The sequence below is a fragment of the Anoplopoma fimbria genome, chromosome 6, assembly GCF_027596085.1.
Source record: "Anoplopoma fimbria isolate UVic2021 breed Golden Eagle Sablefish chromosome 6, Afim_UVic_2022, whole genome shotgun sequence".
NCBI lineage: Eukaryota > Metazoa > Chordata > Actinopteri > Perciformes > Anoplopomatidae > Anoplopoma > Anoplopoma fimbria.
The window spans coordinates 855,384-880,213 of NC_072454.1; the positions used below are offsets into that span (position 1 = coordinate 855,384).

At 42.5% G+C, this 24,830-nt stretch overlaps 2 protein-coding genes across 2 annotated transcripts in view; both read right to left on the reverse strand.

Moving 5' to 3' along the window:
• The window catches only part of psda (pleckstrin and Sec7 domain containing a), a 33,732-nt gene extending 18,758 nt beyond the window's left edge, over window positions 1-14,974 (reverse strand). Inside the window, exons 1-3 of the mRNA XM_054600009.1 lie at window positions 14,879-14,974; window positions 13,739-13,973; window positions 13,403-13,662 (exon numbers count right to left, since the gene is read on the reverse strand). Coding sequence (XP_054455984.1) covers window positions 13,403-13,662; window positions 13,739-13,973; window positions 14,879-14,949 — 566 coding nt within the window. The 5' untranslated portion in view covers window positions 14,950-14,974. The remainder of the gene's footprint in view (window positions 1-13,402; window positions 13,663-13,738; window positions 13,974-14,878) is intronic.
• Window positions 14,975-15,262: 288 nt separating this feature from the next.
• On the reverse strand, window positions 15,263-18,340 carry LOC129092691 (PH and SEC7 domain-containing protein 1-like). The gene is made up of 3 exons (XM_054600708.1): window positions 18,116-18,340; window positions 17,256-17,364; window positions 15,263-15,534 (listed from the first exon to the last, which is right to left on the reverse strand). Exons 1-3 carry the CDS (start codon window positions 18,338-18,340, stop codon window positions 15,263-15,265), a joined length of 606 nt encoding a protein of 201 aa, XP_054456683.1.
• Window positions 18,341-24,830: the final 6,490 nt, after the last annotated feature.

A 24,830-nucleotide genomic window follows, 5' to 3' on the forward strand; every position in this document is an offset into this window, starting at 1 on the left:
CTACACTAACAGAACGAGACAGAAGAGACAGAAGAGACAGAAGCTGATGAACCACCAGACTCCAGACTTCTCTCCTCATCTCCACCATAAATAAATTATTTTACTTTCTGTTATGCTGCTTTTGGACATAACCATACCACCTTTTGTTTTACCCTCATTCCCGTTAAGACAATATCTTTCTACGTATACAAGTAATACTGTTTTATTTTATTCTTTTATTAAAATTTCATATATATTTATGAATGAGTAAAGACTAGTATTTGAATTGTTCAGACATGTTGGAACACATTCACATTAACTACAGATCTCGCCTTATAAATGTCAAGTCCTCCAGTATCAGCAGTTTTCCACTGATTGTCATCTGTTTCCATGGTTACCGTCTGCTGTCTCCACGGTTACGGTGAAAACAGGAACTGCTAGCCTGAAGACTTTTTTTCATTGTGCATATTTAGCAAGATGATCTGTATTAAAACACAGGGCTCAGGTATCGACCCCTAACCCCTCACCCAATGCATGATGGGAACGCTGGTGGTAAAAAGTAAAACGTTGGCATTGTGAGCATGCTAGCATTACGCACAAAGCACCTCTGTGCTGCATTAATATACGAATGTATTATTAATGTAACACTGTTGATAAGCAAGATCACCACAACCTGTTTCCTCTTCAGACTAAACAAAGATGAGAATCAGTGAGCTTCAGAGCTGCTGCTAGCCGTTGGTTAAGGTATTCAGGTGTTCACCCCTAACCCTTCACCCGATGCATGATGGGAACTCTGGTGGTAACAAGTCAACATGTTAGCATTGTGAGCATGTTAGCATTTAGCACAAAGCACCTCTGTGTTTAAGATTACATGACATTTCCTGTTACTGATCAACTGACAGAAACACAAATTCTGTTCCAGCTAATCCAGCGGTTGACGTGTTTCTGATCTGGTCCACCATCAGTGGAGCTCCTGATGAGCCGGTGGTCATTCAGTCAGCGTTCAGACTGACACCACAACCTTCAATAACTCTTAGATATGTTCAGTAAACAAATAATGCACAGCAGGCTCAACCTGTCCTCAATGCAAATGACCATTACCATCCAAACGACATGTAAAACAAACTGCTCAGCTTCACTTTCACCACTCAATGCTTTTCATCCATTCATGTCTATGTAAACATGTTGCAACACTGACAACAGACAGTCACAATCTATTTATAACTGCTTCATCGATCACAGATCAATACGGTTTCACTTACTCTCACTTCACACCGGCCGGAGACAATAATCATTCTTTAAAAAACAAACCTATCATCCTCTGCTGTCACAGGTCCGTTCTCCATCAGCTCTTCATGGCAGCCTCGCTCTGAATAAAGTGACTTTTTCAAAGCCGCCCATCAGGAGGAAATGAAGGCAGAGTCGTGAATAAAAGTGGGAAGTGGTCGAACCACAGCGTGGACTCTAAATCCACTTCCCTTAATCTACTCCTACTTCTCCTCGGAGGATCGGCCTCGGTCAGCTGTTTAAGGTGAGCTCTGGTCTTTTACTTAAGTACTAATACCACAGTGTACACATACTCTGGAACAAGTGAAAGTCCTGCATCAAAAGAATCATACAAACCTTGCTTAAAGTACTTCAAGTAAAAGTTCTCATGAAGCAGAATAACATATTCTATAATTACTGATGCATTAATGTGTTCATCACTTTATGTTGCAGAATGTGGAGCTCATTTTAACCACTTTATATACTGCTGGTAGTTTTCTCTATAATAAAACATCATCAGGTATTTATTCATATTTATAGTTGATTATATTTTGTTTTATTTATCTGAATAGTACCCCCTCGCCCGGTTCTGTAATTAGTTCTCTTTAACCAACAATACGCCGCCGTACGCTCTCGATTGGACTATATGGGCAAAAATGTACTTTTAAAGTCACGGTGAAAAGGACTCTCAGTACTGTGGCGTTTTCCCCGTGGACACAGATTATTTGAGTGATATACAGTTACAAGAAGGATTTAAATCAAGTGCTTGGGATTTGATTGGACCGCCTAAAGGTGGGCGGGGTCAGGGTGTAGCGTCATACGGAGCTACAGAGGACTGTTGCTCCCTAATTGATGGATGGATTTTGTGGTATTATAACCTCGTATGAAAAAAAGAAAGCGAATTAGATTTTGATATCATAAAAGATATTGCATATATTGTTTAATGGATGCACAATATGGCCAGGGATGTGATCTAAAGTGGTTACAAAAGGACCATTGGAGAGATCTCTCTCTCTCTCTCTCTCTCTCTCTCTCTCTCTATATATATATCTATATATATATATATCTATATATATATATATATATATATATATATATATATATATATATATATATGATCCAGAAGCTGAGTCCCTCGGTGCGTTTCCTCATGTGTGTGAATGTGAGTCCGGATGTTTCTGTCCGTGAGTCCTTCCTCCACCAACACAACCCATTCATCCAGAACAGAAATAACCTCTTCACTCAACGGGACGACAGGAAGCTCGTTTTACCCAGCAGCCACCGGGGGGTCGGTCTATCTCTGATCCACTTCCACGGATTCAACGGCTGAGTAGGAGTTCAGAACGGACACATAACTCAACAGGTGATGGACTGTACATTACAGATTATTAGATTATCAAACACTTTACTCTATTTACAAAAGAAAATAATATTGTTTCCCGTTTTTAGAATATATATGTGAAGTCCAAACATCCGCCGAAATGCTGCATTAATGTACTGAAGTATTATGAAGATAATCTGGAGGTATTTTGTAACCGTACTTTTGAACGTCAAACCCTTAAGTGTACGGTTTTAAATCATCAAAATGTTATGTTAATGAAGTGGGGAATCTGGTACAGAAGGGAAGGGTTTGAGGGGAGGAGGTAAGTAGAGCGTGATTTATATCTGCATACTATAATCTGCATACTTAGGAGAAAGAAGTCACACTTCTGGACCTACGGTCCTCTACCAAGCCAGGCTTCACAGCAAAGCTAGCGTACGATAATCCTCCATGAGCTCAGCAGGAACTCCCTAACAGCAAGTATATCAAGTACAGTTTCTCTCTGCCGTTGGCCATTTACATAGAATTGGGCTGGTTAAAGTTATGATGGCCAAGGTTAGCAAATGTCAGCTAATTACAGCTATCATAGCTAGCATCAGCTAATATAAGCTCCCAGTGCTAATGTCAGCTATCATAGCTAACGTCAGCTAACGTCAGCTAACGTCAGCTAACGTCAGCTAACGGCAGCTATCACAGCAAACACAAGCTAGCGGCAGCTGATGGCAGCTAACGGTAGGTTCTATGTGAGAAACAACAGCAGGACAAAGAAAGACTTTTATTAACACTTCTCACATTAATATACTAAATAAAAAAGGATATCATATTAAATATCATATATTAAATATGGCTTGTTGAATATGTGTCGGAGACATTTCGAGATGAAATCCATTCCTCTTCTTGAACAGTTTCATCATATTGGGACCCAATTTTCCAAACTCCAAATATCTAATTAATTTCAACCAAAGAAACAACTAGTCTACAGCAAAGTGAAGGACCTTGAACATCCCCGTCTGAGAGCTGAGATTGGTTCGATCAATCAGATTCCTTTTATCGGAGAGAAAGAGGTTTAAACAATGACTCACTGAGAGAAAACAGAATCTGAGTCAGAGATCAAAAGAGAAAGACAGAAAATAAGAACAAATATAGAGAAAGACAATAAAAAAAAGAGTATGAGACAGTGCTATTTTCTAGGGTGTGTCAGTCAGCTTTCATTCATCCAGTCTGAGACCACAACAACCAAAACCCCAAACACACTGACCGACTTCCTGTCTGTAGCTCTCAGCTCAAAGCCAATACTGAAGAAAAACTCTTTTAAAACACAAAGCTCATCAGTAATTTCCCCAAAACAGCAGCTCACTGTAGTTTTTACCAAACAATCAGGAGTAAATAGAGACTTTGTTGGGGACTATTTTCAGCGGCGGATTAATCCACATTTGGTGCTCTAGTGAGTCTTTGTGGCAGCACGACTGAGTCAAGGTAAACTGTGTTAACTGTGATGAAGAAACATGTTGAGCAGTGCAACAGTAAGGCTCAATGGTCTTCTATCTATGTTAAAGTTCCTGATTTCAAAGATTTTCATTTAAATAAACGTCTGTTAAGTCACCAATCTTTATATATTTGCAGCATAATGAACTTGGTGTCTGTGGCGACATTCCCAGAGAAAATGCTGTGTAACAGTTTTTCACCATTTTATAGACACAAAAAATTGGAACTACAATTCTGAAAAATAGCATTATTATTGAATTTCAGATGCAGCCCAAAAAGGATCCAGACTGCCCTTTAAGTTTTAAAGTCTGTCTTCAGTTCCAGAGCTTTCGATCATTTATTGTGATCTTCATCAGCAGTTGTCATGGAGTAATCATGAGGTAAAATTACTTGAATATTCTTACAACTGATGGAGGATACAGAAGCTTAGTTTTCATGGTTGACAGACAGACTGTGTATAAGAAGTGGAGGTAGTGACCGTGACGTCTTCTATCCGTTTGTGGACTGAGGTTTTGAAGACTCGAGTTTGGCATTTGGGCAGTCGCCATCTTGGTTTGAAGTGACTGGCGAGCTAACTTTAGCGCTAGCTAGCTTGGTTAGCAGTGTGCACCCACAATTCCCATCAACTCTGATACTAATTGGGATGCTATTTTTGGCAAAATGCAAAAAACGAAATATTACATAAAGCGCAGCCAACTCATTAAGAGTCTCTTTTAGCACAACGGAATGCTGAACATGGCCATGGTCGCGCTGCCTGTACAGGTATTAGATAACGTTAACGTTTTTGTTCTAGTAAACATGTTTATTTCTGCTGTAACGTTGGACATTTTAACATGGAGGTCTATGGAGATTGACTCTGTTGGTGCCTCTAGACCCGGAGGTTGCGGCTTAAGTTGAAAGCAAGCAAATGACTGTTGGGTTTTAAATGTGAGCAGCAGTTTTTTTATTCATCCATCTGTCCCTCCATCTGTCTATCCGTCCAACCATCCACCCACCAGTAACCATTTATTCTGGTGGATCTAGATACAAATCTCTCTTCAGTGACTCTAAAGCTCCTCATTGGTATCCGCTGTGTGTTTTGTCAGAAAGCAGAAAGTGGTAAACAGAGTTCAGCTCTCAGGCCTCACTGAGGAATGAGTGCTTGATCTATAATGGATGCTCAGTAGAAAAACTTAAAAACAGCAAACTTCCTCCAAAACTCCAGAGGAGATCCTCCGCCTGCAGGGACTTTAATTCAGCAGAAGAGTCTGGATTCACTAAAAAACACCAGGAGGTTCATAAAGGATTCTGTTTGAAGAGATGCAGAGCAGAGTTACTGCTGAATCACATCAACCAGCTCAGCCTGTTTAACTCTGAGACTGAACCCAAACCACAGAGACTTCAGGAGCTACTCTGTTCTCTACCTGTTCAGGTACTCTGTTCTCTACCTGTTCAGGTACTCTGTTCTCTACCTGTTCAGGTACTCTGTTCTCTACCTGTTCAGGTACTCTGTTCTCTACCTGTTCAGGTACTCTGTTCTCTACCTGTTCAGGTACTCTGTTCTCTACCTGTTCAGGTACTCTGTTCACTACCTGTTCAGGTTCTCTGTTCAGGTACTCTGTTCTCTACCCGTTCAGGTCTACCTGTTCAGGTACTCTGTTCTCTACCTGTTCAGGTACTCTGTTCTACTACCTGTTCTCTACCTCAGGTACTCTGTTCTCTACCTGTTCAGGTACTCTGTTCTCTACCTGTTCAGGTACTCTGTTCACTACCTGTTCAGGTACCAGCAAGGTAATATTCCTTCCCTTCTCACCTCTCTCCTTACTTATCTCTTTCCTCCCTCGCTTCTCTCCTCTCCTCTCCCCTCACTTCTCTCCTGTTAAAACAGGATCTCCAGTTATAGTCAGTGGACACAGCTCTCTGTTTAGGAAGAACCGTGTTATCCTCACATTTAAATACCAATAAAGTTCCTTTTGACAAGATCCTCTGTGACCCACTGGAGGCTCCTGGGCAGCTGAACCAGACTAAGGGGTAAGGATGAAGTTGTTGTACTACGACTGAAGGATCCTCACACTCATGCAAAAATGGAAAATCTGTCACACGTCAAACTGCAACTCAAATCAAAGTATCAACAACTCTTTTTTGGGCCCAGAAAGCTACACATATCCACTAATCATATGCAAAGTTTTCCTCACAATCACTTTTAAAAGCACCTTTAAGAGATTTTTAAACTAAAACCCTGAACCTGCAGGGAGGCCGCCGAGGTCCAGAACTCCAAATCAACGTTTCCTCTCGTTAAGAAACAGAAAAGCATCAGAAACTGATTTTAAAAACTCACAACTGAGACCAAATACAGATAACGCCGCTCTGATTCATAATAAACATAAAACATACAGACGCAATAAATCAGTCTCACCTATATATAAAAAGGTTTTATATAACAACAGGTCAGTAGAGAAATGTAGGAAACTGTGTCCCCGACACAGAGTTTGTCCACCAGAGAGCGCCGACATTTCCTACAGTGTAAAATGTTCAGAACAGATCTTTGTTCTTTAAAGAACGTACCAGCCTGTTTCAGTGAATAAACACCTCCACTGCTGAATGTTAACGTCTGCCTTCACATCAGTAGCTTCAGTAGCATCAGCAGCGTCAGCGTTACCCTGAGGATCCTGAGAGCAGCAGACTCACCTGTACACGGCCGGGTAGGGCGGGGCGTACAGGTACCTGTCCTCCAGAGCCCCGCCCCCCCAGCACAGCAGGTAGCTGGCCATGTCGGCCAGGCCCCGCCCACTCTCACGCTGTCACCCTGTGATGTCACAGAGGGAGAGAGCAGCCGCCAATCAGCCGGCATCCACAGCATGGAAGGGGAACGGGAGGCGTCACCGAGGGAACCAGAGCGACGTCATCCAGACGTTAATCCGATGACGTCATAATGACATCATCGTGGCTTCCTGTTCTCCGTCTGGCTGGTTTTCCTCCGGCAGCAGCGTCTCCTCCTATAATCCGTCTGTTCTCTGTCCTCCTCCTTTTGTCTGCTTAGGTTTTCCTCCTCACTGCTCAGTCAGCTCCTTCCTCCTCTTCCTCCTCTTCCTCCTCCTCTCGGTTTCTTCCACACTTTATAAATCTCAACACTCGCTTTTTCTCTCGACAACTTCACTGCACAACTTTCTCTCTTTCTCCTCCCTCCACTGTGGTCCATCAGCTGGGTTATTTTCTTCCACTGAGGAGGGAGGAGGTATGTGTTTCCTCCCCCGTTTGACCCGGGACGCCCCCCCCCCCCCCTCCTCCTCCTCCTCCTCCTCCTCCCTCTGTCCTCTCCTTCCCCTCTTCCTCTCTTTGTCTCCTCTTACCTTCCTTTCACTCCATCGACCTTCCTGGAAGTTTGTATCGGACTCTTTTTCTAGCCGCTCAATAAACCTCAGTTCTCCCGTTACAAACATTTACTTTGATTCACTACGAGGACAAATACGACTTCTGTTTCATAAGTCAGCAGAAACACCGACACATGGAAACACCGACACGTGAGAAACACCGACACATGAAAACACCGACACATGAGAAACACCGACACATGAGAAACAAACACAGACACATGAAAACACGACACATGACACATGAAAACACCGACACATGAAAACACCGACACATGAAAACACCGACACATGAGAAACACAGACACATGACACATGAAAACACTGACACATGGAAACACCGACGTGAATGAGTCCAGAAACAAAAAATGAAATACAACTTTCAAATGTATCTTTTCAAACTAACTTCACCTCATTTTGAAATCTCTCTTTAAAGACAAACCTGTACTTTACTTTTTATTTTTTCTTGTTATATGTGCAGGGAAACAGAATTCATTTTGTCTTTTTTTTTTTTTTTTTTTTTTTGAATTAAAGTATAAGAATGTATTACCATATCTCAAATTGTAATGTTTGTTTTAAAATAATAATAATAATAATAATAGTAGAGAAATTATGAAAAATGACTAAAATACCTACACTTGAATCAAAAGTAATTTTATATGATTTAGAATTTAATAAAAACTGAAAACTCTGTTAACAACAAAAAATAAATTTGTAGTTAAACCCCTACAAAATAAGCTATATTTTTAGTGACGTCTATCATCGAAGGCAGTTGTTTTATTAATAAAAGCTTTCAGACACAAAAGGAACGTCTAACGCTTCAAATCCTGAACCAGCAGTTACCAGCCGCCAAGTGAAAGCAGGTCAGAGGTCACCGGACACCGGCACCCAGACAGCAGATGGAAAAGATCCACACAGGGAGGAGGAGGAGATTTTGTGTTCAGGGAATGTCTCTAGTTTTCCGAGTGGGAGGTCTTTCTCTTCAACCCGTGTCTGAAACGCTGGCTGAATGAATCCAACCGGAATTTCCCTCTATAGTGTGTGTGTGTGTGTGTGTGTGTGTGTGTGTGTGTGTGTGTGTGTGTGTGTGTGTGTGTGTGTGTGTGTGTGTGTGTGTGTGTGTGTGTGTGCGCGTGTTGGGAGGAGTCTCTTTACACTGAATGAGAAGAAGAAGAAGAAGAAGAAAGAAGAAGAAGAAGAAGAAGAAGAAGAAGAAGAAGAAGCTGTTGATCAAGTTTGATTTCCCAGCTTTGCTTTCAAGAAACTTTCCCCTGAGGTTTGTTTTCAGCTAAAACAATAAAGTTTTTGTTTGAATTACAATTCTGTGTGTGTGTGTGTGTGTGTGTGTGTGTGTGTGTGTGTGTGTGTGTGTGTGTGTGTGTGTGTGTGTGTGTGTGTGTGTGTGTCCACACCCAGCCGATTCAGAGGAGAGGCCAAAGGAAACAGTGAACTCCTCCAGACTGAATCGCTGAGACCTCTCAGCAGCACCTTCACTGTTTTCTCTTCATTCCTCAAACGTCTGAAGATGTTCATGAGGTCCTGTTCAAAGGTGGACCGAGGACCTGGTCCACGTTGGTGTTGAAGATGATGATGATGATGAGGGTGAAGGGTCAGCTTCACACAGACACATAAAGGTCACCAGCCGCTCTACTTCCTGAGAAGTCTGGATGAACTTCAGCATCCTAACTGATTTCTAGAGGTTCAACCTGGAGAGCTGATGACGGTCTGGAACTGGAACTGCTCTGCCCTCAGAACCCATCACACCATCAGACCATCACACCATCACACCATCAGACCATCACACCATCACACCATCAGACCATCAGACCAACAGACCAACAGACCGCCAGACATTCAGGCCATTAGACCACCAGACCATGATACCCCCATACAATAAGACCACCAGAACACCACATCATCAGAAAACCTGTCCACCTGAGCATTGGGCCAGAAGACCACCAGGTGATCATACCATCAGATTATCAGACCACCAGACAAATTCAGGTTTAATTACAAACCAGTAAAACTTGAACTATTATTTGAGGTGTAAAAAGTGAAATGTTTCTAATTTCTTGAAACAAGTTTACTTGTGACTCTCAGTGAGTACGTAGTTTCCCGTACTAACTGAAGTAAATGGCTGACAATAAACACGGATAAGATTTCTATTTAGAATGGATTATAGTCAAATTGAGGGCTTTTACAAAAGACACCTACAGCTTCTGCTTGTGTCTTCAACGCGGTTAGCAGACGCGGTTCGGTTTGTGAGGCCTAACAGAGCGATGTGTACTTTGTGGTCATTAGATTGTCCAAGTTAGAGGAACTAATGTGAGATTCCACAAAAGCACCACAGTTAGATGACCGAGTGAAATTATTCTGTGGGACACGACTCAGCCCACCGACATCAGTAGCTAACGGTAGCTACGCAGTGTACACTTAGCAGACGTTCCACCACGTTAAGCAGCTGAGAAAACGCTCAGCTTCTTTCACGACTCTTCACACTGTCAAAAGTAACGTTACATAGAAAGTAAAAGTAGAAAAAAATTACACTTTTTAGTAAAGCTTATATTTAAACAAAGAAGTACGGAGACAACGCAGTGATCGAGACCGGTTTACTTCCTGTATTTAATCGGATTGTTTTGTTATTTGGTTCTCATTGATCAACTGTTGGACAAAATGTTTGTAAGTATTAAAAAGTAAATTAAAAAAGACTTAACTTTTTGTATGTTAAATACTGCTGTATATACCCGTCACTAGTGTGTAGTATTGAGACGTTCTCTTGTCCAATACATTAAATTGTACCGTCTACAAACTGAAACTAACCAAATACATTCAGCCAAGTTCTGTACTTGTACTTTACTTGAGTATTCTGAATTTCTGCTACTTTATACTTTTATATCTCAGAGGTAAAAAAGTAGAAAGAAAACACTTTAATGTCTGAAGTAATGACGGAATAATTCACTAAACCAAACGTCTTCTCTCTCAGGCTGAAAGCAGAGGGACATTACAAAGGAGTCCTGAGGTGAACGGACATGAAGACGTGGGGGGGGAATAATGAGACGCTGACTCATTGTTAAATACAGACTTTACAGCTCTGTAATAGCAGAGCAGCAGAGTTCAGCTCAACCAAACCCTCCATCACAGCTTCAAACCGCTCTGACAGCTGTTTGCTGTTTCACCACATGTCGCCGCTCCGGTTCGGTTCAAAGTGAAAGTAGATCATGTGGAGCTGGAGGAGGATGTGGAACCAGAACTGATCACCAATCACAGACCAGATCAACTACAGTACCCAAGTACTCTAGTTAAGTACAAATGTGAGGTACTTGTACTTGAGTAAATCTACATTCTATTTCACTTCATTTATCGGACAGCTTTATTTAATTTACAGATAAAGATTTTTACAATCAAAACATATGAATGCCAATCATTTTCATGTATAAGACATTATGTCAGAATGTAAATGTATAATAAATTATGTTTATAATGTTAATATATTAGTAATAATGTTAATGTGTTAGTAATACCTAGTAGTTCTCTTGAATACCTATGTTGAATACACTTATTGTAAGTCTCTTTGGATAAAAGCGTCTGCTAAATGACTGTAATGTAATAATGTTTATTCATTAGTAACAATGTTAATATTGCTAATGTGATAGTAATACTTTTAATGTGATAGTAATACTTTTAATGTATTAGTATTACTATTAATAATGTGAATGCTGGTCTCTTCCGGTCAGTGTGTCAGAACCAGGTGCTGAACCGTAACAACAACTTCTCCCTTTTGTCTATTTTAAATCCGGCCCCCCGACATCTCACGCTCCAGGAAGTTAACCAGACGTTGCCGTGGTTACCGGGGCTGGCCGGGAGCCAGGTTTGATTGGTCGCTGGCCAGGAAGTACCAGGTATGACTTTGTCACAATAAAGACGGATCAGACGGAGGAGCCGGACGGCAGGAACAGGTTCAGGTCAGAGAACAGTCTCTGCAAAGATCCAACGATCACAACAAAGAGAACCAGGTCTTCAGTAGAAATACTGGATTTCTGATGGATCCTGTTTGATGAGATTTGTGTTGTTTGTTTTTCCCTCCACACTGATAATGCAGCCTAAAGCGTTCCACGTAATTAAACTCTTACTTCCTAAGGTTTGTGAGTAAACACAATGTGTAATTTGAGTCATAAACATGCTGACAGCCTCAGAAAAGACCAAACAACAAGTAAAGTGATCTGAGGAACGTTTCTCAGCACGGAAAGCGTTCGAGGCAGAAAACTTCTCAACAATGAAGATTTAAACTGTCAAACATTAAACGGGCTGATAGCATGAAACTCATTCTGCTAAAAACATGAAAAATGTAAATGGAATTCTGCTTGTTCTCCTCAGAAACAGCTTGACTACAGTGTGTGTGTGTGTGTGTGTGTGTGTGTGTGTGTGTGTTCAGCTCTGCTACTCGTCAGACACTCTATAATTAAACTCATGTGTTGTGTACGGTCCAGTCAAATCCAGAAAAACCACACACACACACACACACACACACACACACACACACACACACACACACACACACACACACACACACACACACACACACACACACACACACACACACACACACACACACACACACACACACACACACACACCTCAACTCCTTCCTCAGTTTTTAAACATCACACAACCTTTTAAAAATTTAGAGGCAAAAAAACATCCTCACTGTCAAAACAAAGCGTTCTCCCTTCCCTCCCTCCTCACTGTCCTCCTACGCATAAGGGCCAAAATCACACTGGTCCTCACAAAGATAGACAAGTAAACAGTAACTGTCACCATGTCATGACTCTCTGGTGCCACCGTGTGGCTGACCTGTGTTACTGCAGCAGGTATATATTTATTGTTTTTATCTATTATACATTTAAAATAAAGTCTTGACTTTCACATGCTGTCATCAGTTTGCAGATTTGAAAGATTTGATATGTCACTTTTTCTTCATTAAAGTGTCTAAAACGACTCGACCTGTGTTATATAAGTGGTTGAGTTTTTTTACTTAAATTATCATAAATGTTTCCAACAATATTCAAACATAGGAATCTGTCATTTTAATTAAGGTAGTGGTGCGTTTCATTTGTTCACCTGTCAGTGACCTCATCTCTTTGTGCAGCGTCAGCGTTGTGTTTGTCTGACAGAGGATGATCATAAACTGACTTTTTATCAGTTTAAAGAAACATTTTACTCTTTAGATCTTTGTGGTTTTTAGCTTGATGTTTTAACCAGATGAAGGACTCTAGTCCTCAGATGTCTGGATCTTGAGTTATCAGAGAAGGAAGCTGAGCTAATGTTAGAATCAGACGTCTCTCAGCTCCTCCAGGACGTCCTGCGTCCTCCGAACAGCGTCGGACAAACACAGATGTTTTAACGTGAAGCTGCTTCATTCAGTGTTTTCATCAGAGGAGGAGACCTCTGTGGTAAAAACCTCCTGAACACAAATCCCATGATCCCACGCTGCTTAACCACCTCACCAAACTACAGCTTTTGTTATTGTGCTTACTGAGATACATATTGAGTGTTTAACTGCAATTAATAAGAGCAAGATAGAAAAGGATCACTTCACAGCCAGAATGAACGACAGAACAACCAAAGAAGGCTCTTTCTATGAGTGTTGTACTGAAAAATGATAATCTATCCTTTATCATCCTGATTCCATGACAACAACAACAGTAGAAACACAGTAAGGTTTCAACTGGAGTCAAGTGGATATTTAACCTTGAAATCATTTCATGTCTATGTTTGAAATAAATTAAAATGTTTTCCTACAGCCGAACAAAAACCTGCTGTCAGTGTGTATTTCTTTGTGTAAGCATAATATTAACTCATTACACATAATAAAGGTGGTATTAAAGGGTATTGAGAATTCTGTACAATGGGGAATAAAATTACTAAGAAATCTGAAAAGACAATGGTTAGCAAAATGCTATTATATTGTACCACTCAGGATGATTAAATATAAGAAACTCACTTGGGGCTGCTGTGGAGCGACGGGGCCGAGCTCGCCTTGCGGAAGCCGTCTTTGAGGCCGGAGCGACGCCACGACTCCTTCTCCGACTTGGATCGCACCGGAGGGCCGGGCTCGTCTTTGGAGCCGCCTCGGAGCCCCGACCCCGAGGCACTGAGGGCGATTTCAGAGCGAGACGTCTCCGAGGGGCCCGACGGGTCCGGATGGGCCAGCGGGGCGAAGCTCAGCTCGATGATCTGCTTGGCGCTGTCGCAGATCTGACTCTGAACACAGACACATCAGCGTTACCTCCTGAAGTCACACAGGAAGCGTAGACGTGATCACTCTCTGCTTTCCTACCTGGATCTCGGGGGTGAGGGTCGGCAGGTCAAAGGTGAACACTGACGTGGATCCAGAGGTCAGGAGGTCCACGCTGTCCAGGCTGCTGTACGAGGTGCCTTTGGCCCGGTGGGACTCCATGATGCTTTCAAAGTGGCGGCTGAAGGAGTCCAGGTTGCTCTCGGAGGGTCGGCGGGGGCTGCCGATGGAGATCGGAGACTTGAGTCCACCGTGCGAGTCGGACGCCGTCAACGACCTGAACAGAAAAAAGGCTAAAATATTAAACCAACAGGCCCACGGGTACATCGTGTGCTTTCCCAACATGTCCTCCAGAATCCTGACAGAGGAGTACGTCCTGAACTACGCGGCTGAGAAACAGACTAAGATCATGACAGTGAGGCCTTATTGTGGACTTTAGAGGGTCTAACAACAAGTAGCAGGTAATTGACATCAAACATTCTTGCATAAAGTTTCTCCTGAATAACAAGATTAGATGTGTTGGTTATCACCATAGACTGTATATAAGAAGGAGACCTGGTCATTGTGACAACACCCATTGCTGTGTGGACTGATGGTATGAAGCCTCCCAAGTCCGTTTTGCCTTCTTGTATTACGGCCGTCGCCATGTTTGGTTTTTTTGCAACTAGAGAACAAAAGTGACCATATATGGACTGAGGAGGAGTGACATAGAGACGGCGTATACGTCTCTGGTGTGGACCTGTCAATCAGTGTGTAGCCCCGCCCTAAAGCATCCCCTGCTTTATGGTCTGTTTGACTCTAAATGGAGCATCATTTACTAAATGAACATCATGCTGTATTGAAGAAGACTTGAAACTAGAGATTGAGACCATAAACTCATGTTTACAATGTTTACTGAGGGAATAAATCAAGAGAGAAGTAGAGTCATTTTCTCATAGACTTCTATACAACCAGAGGAGTCGCCCCCTGGTGGACAGGAGAGAGAATGCAGCTTTAAGAGCACTGGCTTAACTCTGGGCTGCATGGCAGGAATGCACCGATCCGACTTTTTCCAGTCTTAATAGTGTGATCTAGCCTCACAGTTAACAGACTGGGCTCCTCAATGTGTGGAAGTGAGTGTTATCACTCTGTCATGTGTAAGGAAACGTCTGCATAAAGTTGTCTCGGTTGTGGATCTCTCACCCCTTCAGCAGCAGACTGAAGACCTCGTCCTCCTCGTTGGTGGCTCTTTGTCTCTGTCGATCTCCCAGCATCCGGACAGTGGCCCAGCTCACCACTCCTTCCTCCTCTTCCTCCTCCTCTTCTTCCTCCTTCCTCTTCCTCCTCCTCCTCCTCCTCCTCTCCCTCCTCCTCCTCCTCCTCCTTCACACCACCTGTCCGGGGTTTCGGAGAGGCGTCGGCCGGGCTGAAGCTGGAGTTTCCCAGGACGCTGCGGTTACTCCCAAAGGCCGAGTCCGCCTCTTCGGCCGCCTCAGCCTCCGCCCGCATCACCTAGATAACAAAGATCAATATTTATCGAACAAGAACATGACGCTTTCTAGATGAGACGAACCAGATCAGATGAAATCAGACCACCTCGTCCAGGTCGGTCTCCCTGTAGCACCGCAGCGGAACGGCGTCCAAATCTGTCTCGGAGTAATGGATGGTCTGGAGGATGAAGCCCGTCCTGGGGGCGGAGCCTCTGAGGTCGGGGGTCACCAGTCCCACCTTGATTTGCCTCTCCTTGTGATGCACCTCGCTGCCCAGCCCCCTCCTCTGATTGGCTTCTTTCAGATGGAGGGAGGAGGGGGGAGTTGGGCTTGGCGAACCGCTGGCCGGAGGCGTCGTGGGCGGAGCCTCTGCAGGAGGAAGGAAATATATTGATTCCTATGTTTTATGTCTGTCGTGAAGATGTACCACAAGGAACGTGTTCTAATGTAGAACCTTTTAGATATTTTTACTTACAATATTGGCAGGAACATCCAGCCTGGTGAAGATATATTTCTATGCAGATGATACAGTTGTTTGTATAAATATATATTAAGTTAAGTTATTTTCTTATTTTTTAGAGAAGATGTTTTGGTTTATAATGAATAACTGGAATTGTCGCTCTTAAAACAATTACACTAAAAATGTAATCTTTGAAATGATCTGCTGGGTTTCTTGCTGTCGAGCAGTTTCAAAAGGGATTTCAGTTGAATTCTCGCTCCTGGCATCTGTTAATCTGAGAGTTTATGACCTTTTGGTGAAAAAAATTAAAAGAACCATTTTAATTTTAATTGTGTGGCTAGTTTTATGTAGTAGTGGTACCTTAGATTTACAGCAAAGGTATGAATTAAAGACATATATATTATGGTACAATAAGGCCACACATTTCCCCAGCAAGCACATATCAACCTCTTTGGTCTGTTTAAAAACAATTCTGTTTCACTAGCGTCAAAGTCTGAAGAAGATGCTAATAAAGAACAGGAAGTGGTAGTAGTGTAGTAATACTTGTGAGTAGAGTTGCACTCTGCGAGACCTGTTCAAGCTGTATTAAGCTTCAGCTAATTGGCTTAGAAGAAGACTGGAGGCTCGTGAAGCTGCTTGTTTACTTCACTGAGAGGAGACACAATACAAGAGAAACGACCAAATGTCCCTCTGACCCTTTACTGCTGAGAGCTACACTGTGACTACGACTGATACTACCGATACTACTACTAATACTACTGCTTATACTACTACTAATACTACTGCTTATACTACTGACTACTACTGATACTACTACTAATACTACTGCTTATACTACTGACTACTACTGATACTACTACTAATACTGCTTATACTACTGAACACTACTGATACTACTACTACTACTACTGATACTACTACTAATACTACTGCTTATACTACTGACTACTACTGATACTACTACTAATACTGCTTATACTACTGATACTACTACTACTAATACTGCTTATACTACTGAATACTACTGATACTACTGCTTATACTACTGATACTACTACTACTGCTGCTTATATACTACTGCTTATACTACTGACTACTACTGCTTATACTACTGACTACTACTACTAACACTGCTTATACTACTGATACTACTACTGCTAATACTGCTTATACTACTGACTACTACTACTAATACTGCTTATACTACTACTATACTACTGCTTATACTACTACTACTACTAATACTGCTTATACTACTGATACTACTACTACTAATACTGCTTATACTACTGAACACTACTGATAGTACTGCTGTATTCCCAGTGAGACAGTGTTAAGCTGTTCGGGTAGAAAACACTGTGGATTTAATTCAATTACATTTTTCTGTACAAGGATGTATGTGATTATAATAAACTTTATGTTATTGTAAAAATATTAACTTGTATATAAATAGAGGTATTGAATAACATCCATTTTTAAATCAGGTTAAATTGTAACCATGATGGAGTCAGTTCACCAGGGTGTCTGGAACTAAATCGGGAGGATCTATTGGCCTAATTACCTAATTGAACACTGAAGATTTGCAAGCATAATGTAAACATTGTTAAAGAGATAAGTGAATATAAATAACCTTTACTGCAGCGGCTCTCCTCCGCCTGACCTCCAAACAGGAACTCCCACTTGGCTCGGGCGATCTTCTGCGACCGCGAGGACGGAGTCGTCGTCGAGCCGCCGTCTGACTGCATGAGGACAAAAGACAGCAGTGTAATAAAATAATGTGTTTTGCACAGAAATAATCAACAAATCGCAGTTATTAGTGCACATATGTTTGTTTGTTTGTTTGTTTGGCAACCTCTAGGTTGGTAACAAACTAAACCAAAGGAATACTTCCAGTAGTATTAGTAGCAGTTTTTATGCACACTGCAACTTCATTTTAAGGGGAATTAAAACTTACACCAGTTCCTTAACAGGGTTCAAGAAGATTTCAAAGCAGCATCTGAACTCCGTTAAGACACTTTAAAATCATACAATAGTGATAGTGTCACAATTACAATTACTAATTTGCCCCAAAAATAAAAAATGGTGCATATGACAACCTTGAAACTGAGAAGAAACTGTTTTATTATCTTTAAACAATAAGTCCCATTAGTCTAAGACCCAGAAGGGCCCAAGCCTCATGGGAGATGTAGTTGTTAAATGCTTAGAAGATACTCAGTTTGTTGTAACGATGAGGCTGATGATCAGAATGAACGCTCCATAAGGAAACACACTGAGAACAGAAACTTAGTCACCGGTGGGGAGGAACTTTGTATTTTTGTTATTTATTTGCTGTTATTGAGGTAAACGTGTCAATGAGTCACCATGTGATTGCAAGACTCTTCAACAGAGAACCTCACCCTCCACACAGATCCAAAATAGACACATAATCAGCATGATCACCTCCTCACACAACAACCAAACCCTCACAACCCCCCCGTCCACCCAGCAGACCTGTATCCCTGAGCCGGTGTCTGCCGTGTCGTGGCTGGACTGGCTGGAGGTTTCGGGGGACAGACTGTCGTTTCTGTCCGTCTGGGAGTCTCCCATGCTGCCAGTAACCCCACTGGAGCTTTGAGAGGCTGTCCCAGCAGCCCCGCTGTGATCCTGGACCTCCTCCCTCTCGTCCTTGGACACACTTATAACTGGCGCTTGATACTCTTGGACTGACCCCTTCATTCCTTTGTCTCCTCCGACCTTCCTATGATATTCCTCTTTGCTTGGAGTGTAAACTCTAGAGGTTGACTGTCTGTAGTTGTGGTCACAGAGTATGTCCACATCCTGTACTGGTCCAGCCTCCGACCAATGCGAGTGCCTGGATGTCCAGCTGGCGGGGAACGCCTCGGTGTTTTGGTAGAGAAGTCTCCTGGAGAGTTCAGGGCTTTCCTCCAGTGATCTGTCAAAGAGGTGATCATACTGCTTCCGCTCCATGCCAGGCGGTATGTGGTCTCCAGTGTACTGTGGCGGCTGGTAGCGGTGCAGGGCAGACGCGTCCTTAGAGGGTGATGAGCCCCGTGGGTGCCGTGGGTCCAAGACCGGCGATTGAGAGGTGGCTGCACGGTGCAACCTAGCCGGCAAGGCTGGGGATGCTGGTGAAGACAGGCCTCTCTGGGATAAGAGAGGCGAGACCAGTCCTGGTCTGGTTGGAGGTACTGCTTGGTCTGTTTTCCATCGGAGGTTCTGCTTGTCGGCCTGCAGAGGCTCAGGGGAGCTTCGCTCATGAACAGTGGCATAAGGTTGGGATTCTCTCAGGAATGACACTCCCATTTTGGGACTATCTGATCTCAGTGACTCCGCTTGGGAAGATGTTGGAGAGGGAGTCCGCATTTCAGCAAAATTGTTGGACCGTTTGGTAGCCTCCACCGCTAACTTAGAAGCCACTTCAGAATGTAAGGATGGGGAGATGCTTCTCCTGCCGTTGGTAGGGCTGACTGCGTCGCTGGCTCTGCTGCAGCGTGACGGTTTGTAGTGAGTCCTGCTGGATAAGTTATCACTTGAGCTGTAGCGCATAGTGTCTGTGGCATTATGAGTAGTGTTGGTGAGGTTAGTATAATAGCTACTATTAACACTGTGTTGGGGGCTCCCACTCTCTTGATAGCCAGTCCTGGAGTGGTTGCTGATGTGGAACATGCTAGTTGGGATCTCATGCTGGATGTCTGTGGGTTTCCCCGCAGGTAACGGTGGGTGGAATTTGCTGGACAACCTGGGGCTCTCTTCCCCCACCCATGGCCTCTGCTGGCCCTGGGGAGGGCCACGAGAGCGAAGGGTTGAGGTTTGAGCCGCTGAGTGGGAGGTGTACCCCGTGTGGGCACACAGGTGGTCAGAGGCAGGACTTCTGGGTAGTCCGTTCACTGAACTACGGCAGACTCCCCCGTCACGCTCCAGGAGCTGGGCCTTGGATGGCAGGGTGAGGGTTCTGCGGGGCAGGACAGGTGACCCCCCCCAGGACCGGCAGCGAGGGGACTGGTAGTTCCGTGGAAGGGTTGGGCTGTAATTCTCTGGGTTGTGCCCAGCAAATCTGCGCCTAAGTTCTGGGGATCCAAACTCCTCCAAGGCCCTGTAGGTGGCATCTCTGGCAACTGCATCTTGGCTCGCCCTCTGCAGGTAAGGTGAGCCTTGTGGTGACTGAATTCTAGACGTGTAAGGGGGATGGTGGTAAGGGTCCCCATGTCCTGACTCCCCATTGTACCACACTGGGTCACTCAACTTCTTTCGGAGCTGCTGCCCCTCCATTCTGCTCAGAGGATTGCTCAACTGACTTTGGCACTCAGAGGTCCGGCGGCCCCCGTGCTGTGAACGTTAGCTTTCTCTATGTAGCCGAAGGTCACCACGGATGTCTTCCCCTCCTCACCCCCCACCCCTGGGACCTGGTAGGACCGGCGGTTGCTGGTAGGTGTGGAGGGTACAGTCCCGGATGATGTAGAAGATGGGGAGATAAGCATCCTTCCCCGGTAGGGATCCATGTCAGAGGAACAGGTGCGTCCCAATGAGCCATGCTGGTCTGGACCAGTTGTTCCAGGTGCAAGGACCTGGAGTAATTGACTGAAACTGTCATGCAACAAATCCTGCCGGTGGAACTTGGTGGGAGACCCTGTAGCGTCAGGGTTTTGGAGTTGGAAGCTGACAGAGTGCCTGGAGGAAGACTTTGTGGGGGATAGGCTGTGGCTTCCAACCCCAGTTTGATGCTGAGAGACGGGGGGGGGATCCTGACGGCGGTTGGGGCTGGAGCTTCTCTGGGATTGAGGGAGGACGTCTGGGCACTGAAGCATCAGGTGAGCAGTCCCATCATCTCCTTCTCCAGGCCCGTTATTCTCCTCCTCGGCAACAGACCTCACCTCGACGTACAGGTGGAGGACTTTACCTGCCTGGGACATGGCGGCACCTTAGACACCTTAAAGCACCGATCGTCCTTTCTCTTTGGACTTTCGTTATTTGTGTGAAGGGTCCCTGGGCCTTCTGGCACCCAGTAGGGTACCAAACGGTTTGATGGAGGTCAGAGGTGGAACTGGACTACCAGGTCCGTCCTCCATCTGCTCATTGTCACTTCAACCTGCAACAGGAAGCAGAGATAGAGACAAAGTTAATATCACAAATAAAAGTTTATACAACAGTTTAAAATCCACAGACATTATTAAACAACTGTTAATCTCTAAACCTAAACCCCCTTTACATGACACACGGCATTCCAATTTCATCAAGAAGAACAAAACAAAAAGCAGATGGCAAAAGATGGAAATAAGATCATTCACAAAGTAAAGAGGGGTTACAGAAATGTGAGCTGAAAGTCAACATCTTCAGCTTTCTCCTAATCAAGTCTGATTCCTAAGGTCCCTCAGTAGGATCCTCTTTCTTACACATTCAAACACAAACAGGGTCATGTTGTGTGCTTTGATGCAGGGCTTTGCATCTGCACAGTGCACAGATTGTAAAGCCCTCTGAGGCAAATTTGTAATTTGTGATTCTGGGCTATACAAAATAAACTGAATTGAATTGAATTGAATCTGCTGTGGCCAAACAGTTTATTGTTAAGAAATTCCTCTTAAATTTGGTTAAACCATATATTAGCCTTATTCTTGTTAACAGGAGAACAGTCCTTCTTCTACTAAACTGGTTCCAGACTTCACCAATAATGATTCATTCATTTATCCATGTATGTGCAATAGCAATCCAATATACCCACTGTGCAATATAAATAATCATTCTGTCCGTTTGTATCATATTTTAGTTATTGTTGTTTTTCCTTATTTATTATGCTTTTACTGTGTAATTACTAATTTATTGTACTAGTTTTGATCTTGTTTTCTACTTATGTCTCTTGTTTCTTGTGGGATCTTGTGATTTATTCAGTATATTGATAATAAACAAAAAAATCTCTCTCTTGTCTCATCAGCATTTTACACATTTCCATTTTATTATGTTTTAAAGTTTAACCAAAGGAGGGTTTTTTTCACCATAACTGCCATAAACCTTGTGGGTGTTGATCAAGTTTGAACTGAGCTTAAACAGTCCTCTGTGAATGTTCTTTATAAGTCAACTACTGTTCTCAGACAAACTGGTTCACTGCTACGATCAGAAACCAAAGACCTCATGTTTTATTCATCACAGGCAGACAGCAAGTCAAAATACGACGGACAGCCACATTTGTAGTGTTAAAGCAGCAGAGGTACTACGGATCGGTTCAGATCGTATCACGGAGTCACGTATCAGATCCACACAAAGTAAACAAGGAAGCAAATATAACGAGTAGAAATCCCTGATCAGGTTTTTTTTGCTACTGATACGAATAACCGATCATTGATGATCCATATTGTTGTTTGATTATAGCAGCTGGTCTCAAAAACACTAAATGATTTCCTTTTACTTTGTTAAAGTCATTTATAGTGTTTATTGTCTTCATAAAAACACAAATCAAATGATAAGGAAATAAAAGATTGTATTTTCATACGGGCCTGAATGTGAGTTTGATTTGTCTTTTAATAGAAGAGCAGCTTGGAGGGCGTTCAGGTGTGAACAGCCAGCCGACAGCCGTCTCATCTGCAGGCTGGTTTGATATTTTGGTTGTTGTTCTTTTGCTCTTTGCTGTATGTCTAATCTACATTTTCCATCTGTGTCTTGGTGCTTGTCTATTACAGATTTTACGGTAAATGTGCAGCGAGAAATGAGGAGAGACGAGTCTCTATGATGTTTGTTGATGGACGTCAGCGGTTTAGATTATGAGGTTGCAGCATTAAATGACACTGAGGACGATACAAAGAGAACCGGTTCACAGCACGTGAGGTCTGTGTGGTAACTGTGCATTGCTGATTCTGTTCTGTTAGTTTGTTACTGCAGCGTTACGGACGGGCTAACATGAAGTGCACAGAGAATTGAAATTGATGGAATTCTAATCAAACTTGAGGAAAAGAGTGAAAACAAAGTTGGTGCAGCAGCAGGAGGTCAGCGAGGAAGAGGAGGAAGGAGGAGCAGTTTATAGGCAAAGAAATAAGAGTGTCATTCACAAACAATGTTCCTCAGTCTGTTTGCAGCAGTTAGTCTCCTGTCGACTGCTTCCTGTCGCTTCCTCGTCTCAGAACAACGTTTTGTGCTTTTGTCCAGTAACATCTTTGTTTGTGAGAACAGATATTTTGTTAATAAATACGACTTCTTTTGCTTTTTTTTTTAAATGCAACATATTTTGATAATAAATACGTGTTTTTCTCAATAAATATATAATATTTATACACTTAGTAGTATACTAAGTATACACTTATTTAGTTAATAAGTAAAACTAATCATTAATAAATACAACTTATTTTGTCAATAAATCTAAACTATTTTGTTAATAAATATCATTTATTTTGTAAATAATTACAACTAATTTTGTCAAATACAAAACTCATTTGTTAATAAATATAAAAGAATAGTAGAAAATGTCCAACAGTCCAAACTCCAGAGATAAAGATATTATCAGCTATTGACATACAGACATATTCTTCATTTATTCTATTGTAGGAACCTACAATTTATTCTATTGTAGGAACAATAAAATAATTATTAATTATTATATTTTGTTTTGTTTTTCTTTGACATATTCTTCATTTATTCTATTGTAGGAACAATAAAATAATTATTAATTATTATATTTTGTTTTGTTTTTCTTTGACATATTCTTCATTTATTCTATTGTAGGAACAATAAAATAATTATTAATTATTATATTTTTGTTTTGTTTTTCTTTGACATATTCTTCATTTATTCTATTGTAGGAACAATAAAATAATTATTAATTATTATATTATATTTTGTTTTGTTTTTCTTTCTATTTGTTTCTGCATTTTGTGTGTTTTCGTCTTCATTGATACATTTTGATTTTAGACATTAATGTTGTATATTATATGCTTTACATTTAATTTCATGTCTTTTTTTTGTTTTTTTGAATAGTAAACAAACCACAGAGCTAAACAATAACTGCACTAAAACGCTCCCCGTACATTACAGAGATCATAAAATAAATTAAGACGGAAGTGAAACTGAGAATTGTATTTATTTATTATTGAGAAATTAGTTTTTAATCATTTTATTATAGAAAGTTCTTGTGGTGACAATCATTCAATCATGTGAGACGATAAAAAGTTTTCATATTTTATTGTTAAAATATCTTATTCCTGAATGAGTACGTTGTCTTTTGCAGATGTATGCAAACCAACCTGCAGTGAGGGATCTTTTTTTTCTCTACATCTTAAATGCATTTTAGCTTTTATGTCTCACCATTGTTTATTTGTTCATTTCTTTGCACAAATAAACAATCAAACTAGTTGATATTAATCAATTCATCGCTTCATCCCTGATTTAGTCTTTTTTCTTTTTAGGTGTGAAGCCGTGAAGATGTCATCTGACGGTGAACTCTGCACTCAGTTTAAAGTTCACGGCCATGTCACCTAATTATGACACCTGAAGGCAGCGTCAACAAAACTTTATTTAAATCCTCAGATGTACGAAGATATGACGAAAGCTGTGAAACATTCCTGAAACACTGTCACTCTGCAGGTGTGAGTGGTGTGAGTGTGTGTGTGTGTGTGTGTGTGTGTGTGTGTGTGTGTGTGTGTGTGTGTGTGTGTGTGTGTGTGTTAGACTGATAAGCACACAGTTAGCCCTACTTTCCTGGACTCTGCTAATAGGATTCCTCCCCCTCCTCCTCCTCCTCCTCCTTCTCCTCCTCCTCCCCCCTCCCAGCATGCACTGCTCAATCCACCAACACACACACACTTATAAAAACCAAACGTATGCAGACACATGTACCGACACACACAAACACACACACAGCAGCTGTAACCTTACCTGTGTGTCCTGGTGTCCTCGCCGCCGCCGCTGCAGCGTCGTCCCCTGTGTTGCCGTGGTAACCTCCTTCTCTTTCCGCCTCACTCTCTCTCTCTGTTACAGAGTAACCAGGTTGTCTCCTCCCTCGCCCGCCTCCCTCTCTCTCTGAACACTTGTTGTCTGCAGCAGAGCCGGCTCATCGTGGATTTACAGACTCCACTCGGCTTCTCCTCCTCCTCCGACTCCTCCTCTTCCTCCTCTTCACCCCTCCTCTTCCTCCTCTTCACCCCTCCTCTTCCTCCTCCTCCTCCTCCACTTCCGATCTCCATCAATCAGCTGACGTACCCGCCCCTTCTTCTGGGCAGCCTGCCAG

Excerpts from the sequence above, each read along its gene's own strand:
- LOC129092691 (XM_054600708.1), bottom strand. The coding sequence starts at position 18,340 with ATGAAGGGGTCAGTCCAAGAGTATCAAGCGCCAGTTATAAGTGTGTCC. Across the intron at positions 17,365-18,115 it reads ACACCGGCTCAGGGATACAG|TCAGACGGCGGCTCGACGAC; the intron begins GTCTGCTGGGTG and ends GTCCTCATGCAG. Across the intron at positions 15,535-17,255 it reads GGAGAGCCGCTGCAGTAAAG|AGGCTCCGCCCACGACGCCT; the intron begins GTTATTTATATT and ends TTCCTCCTGCAG.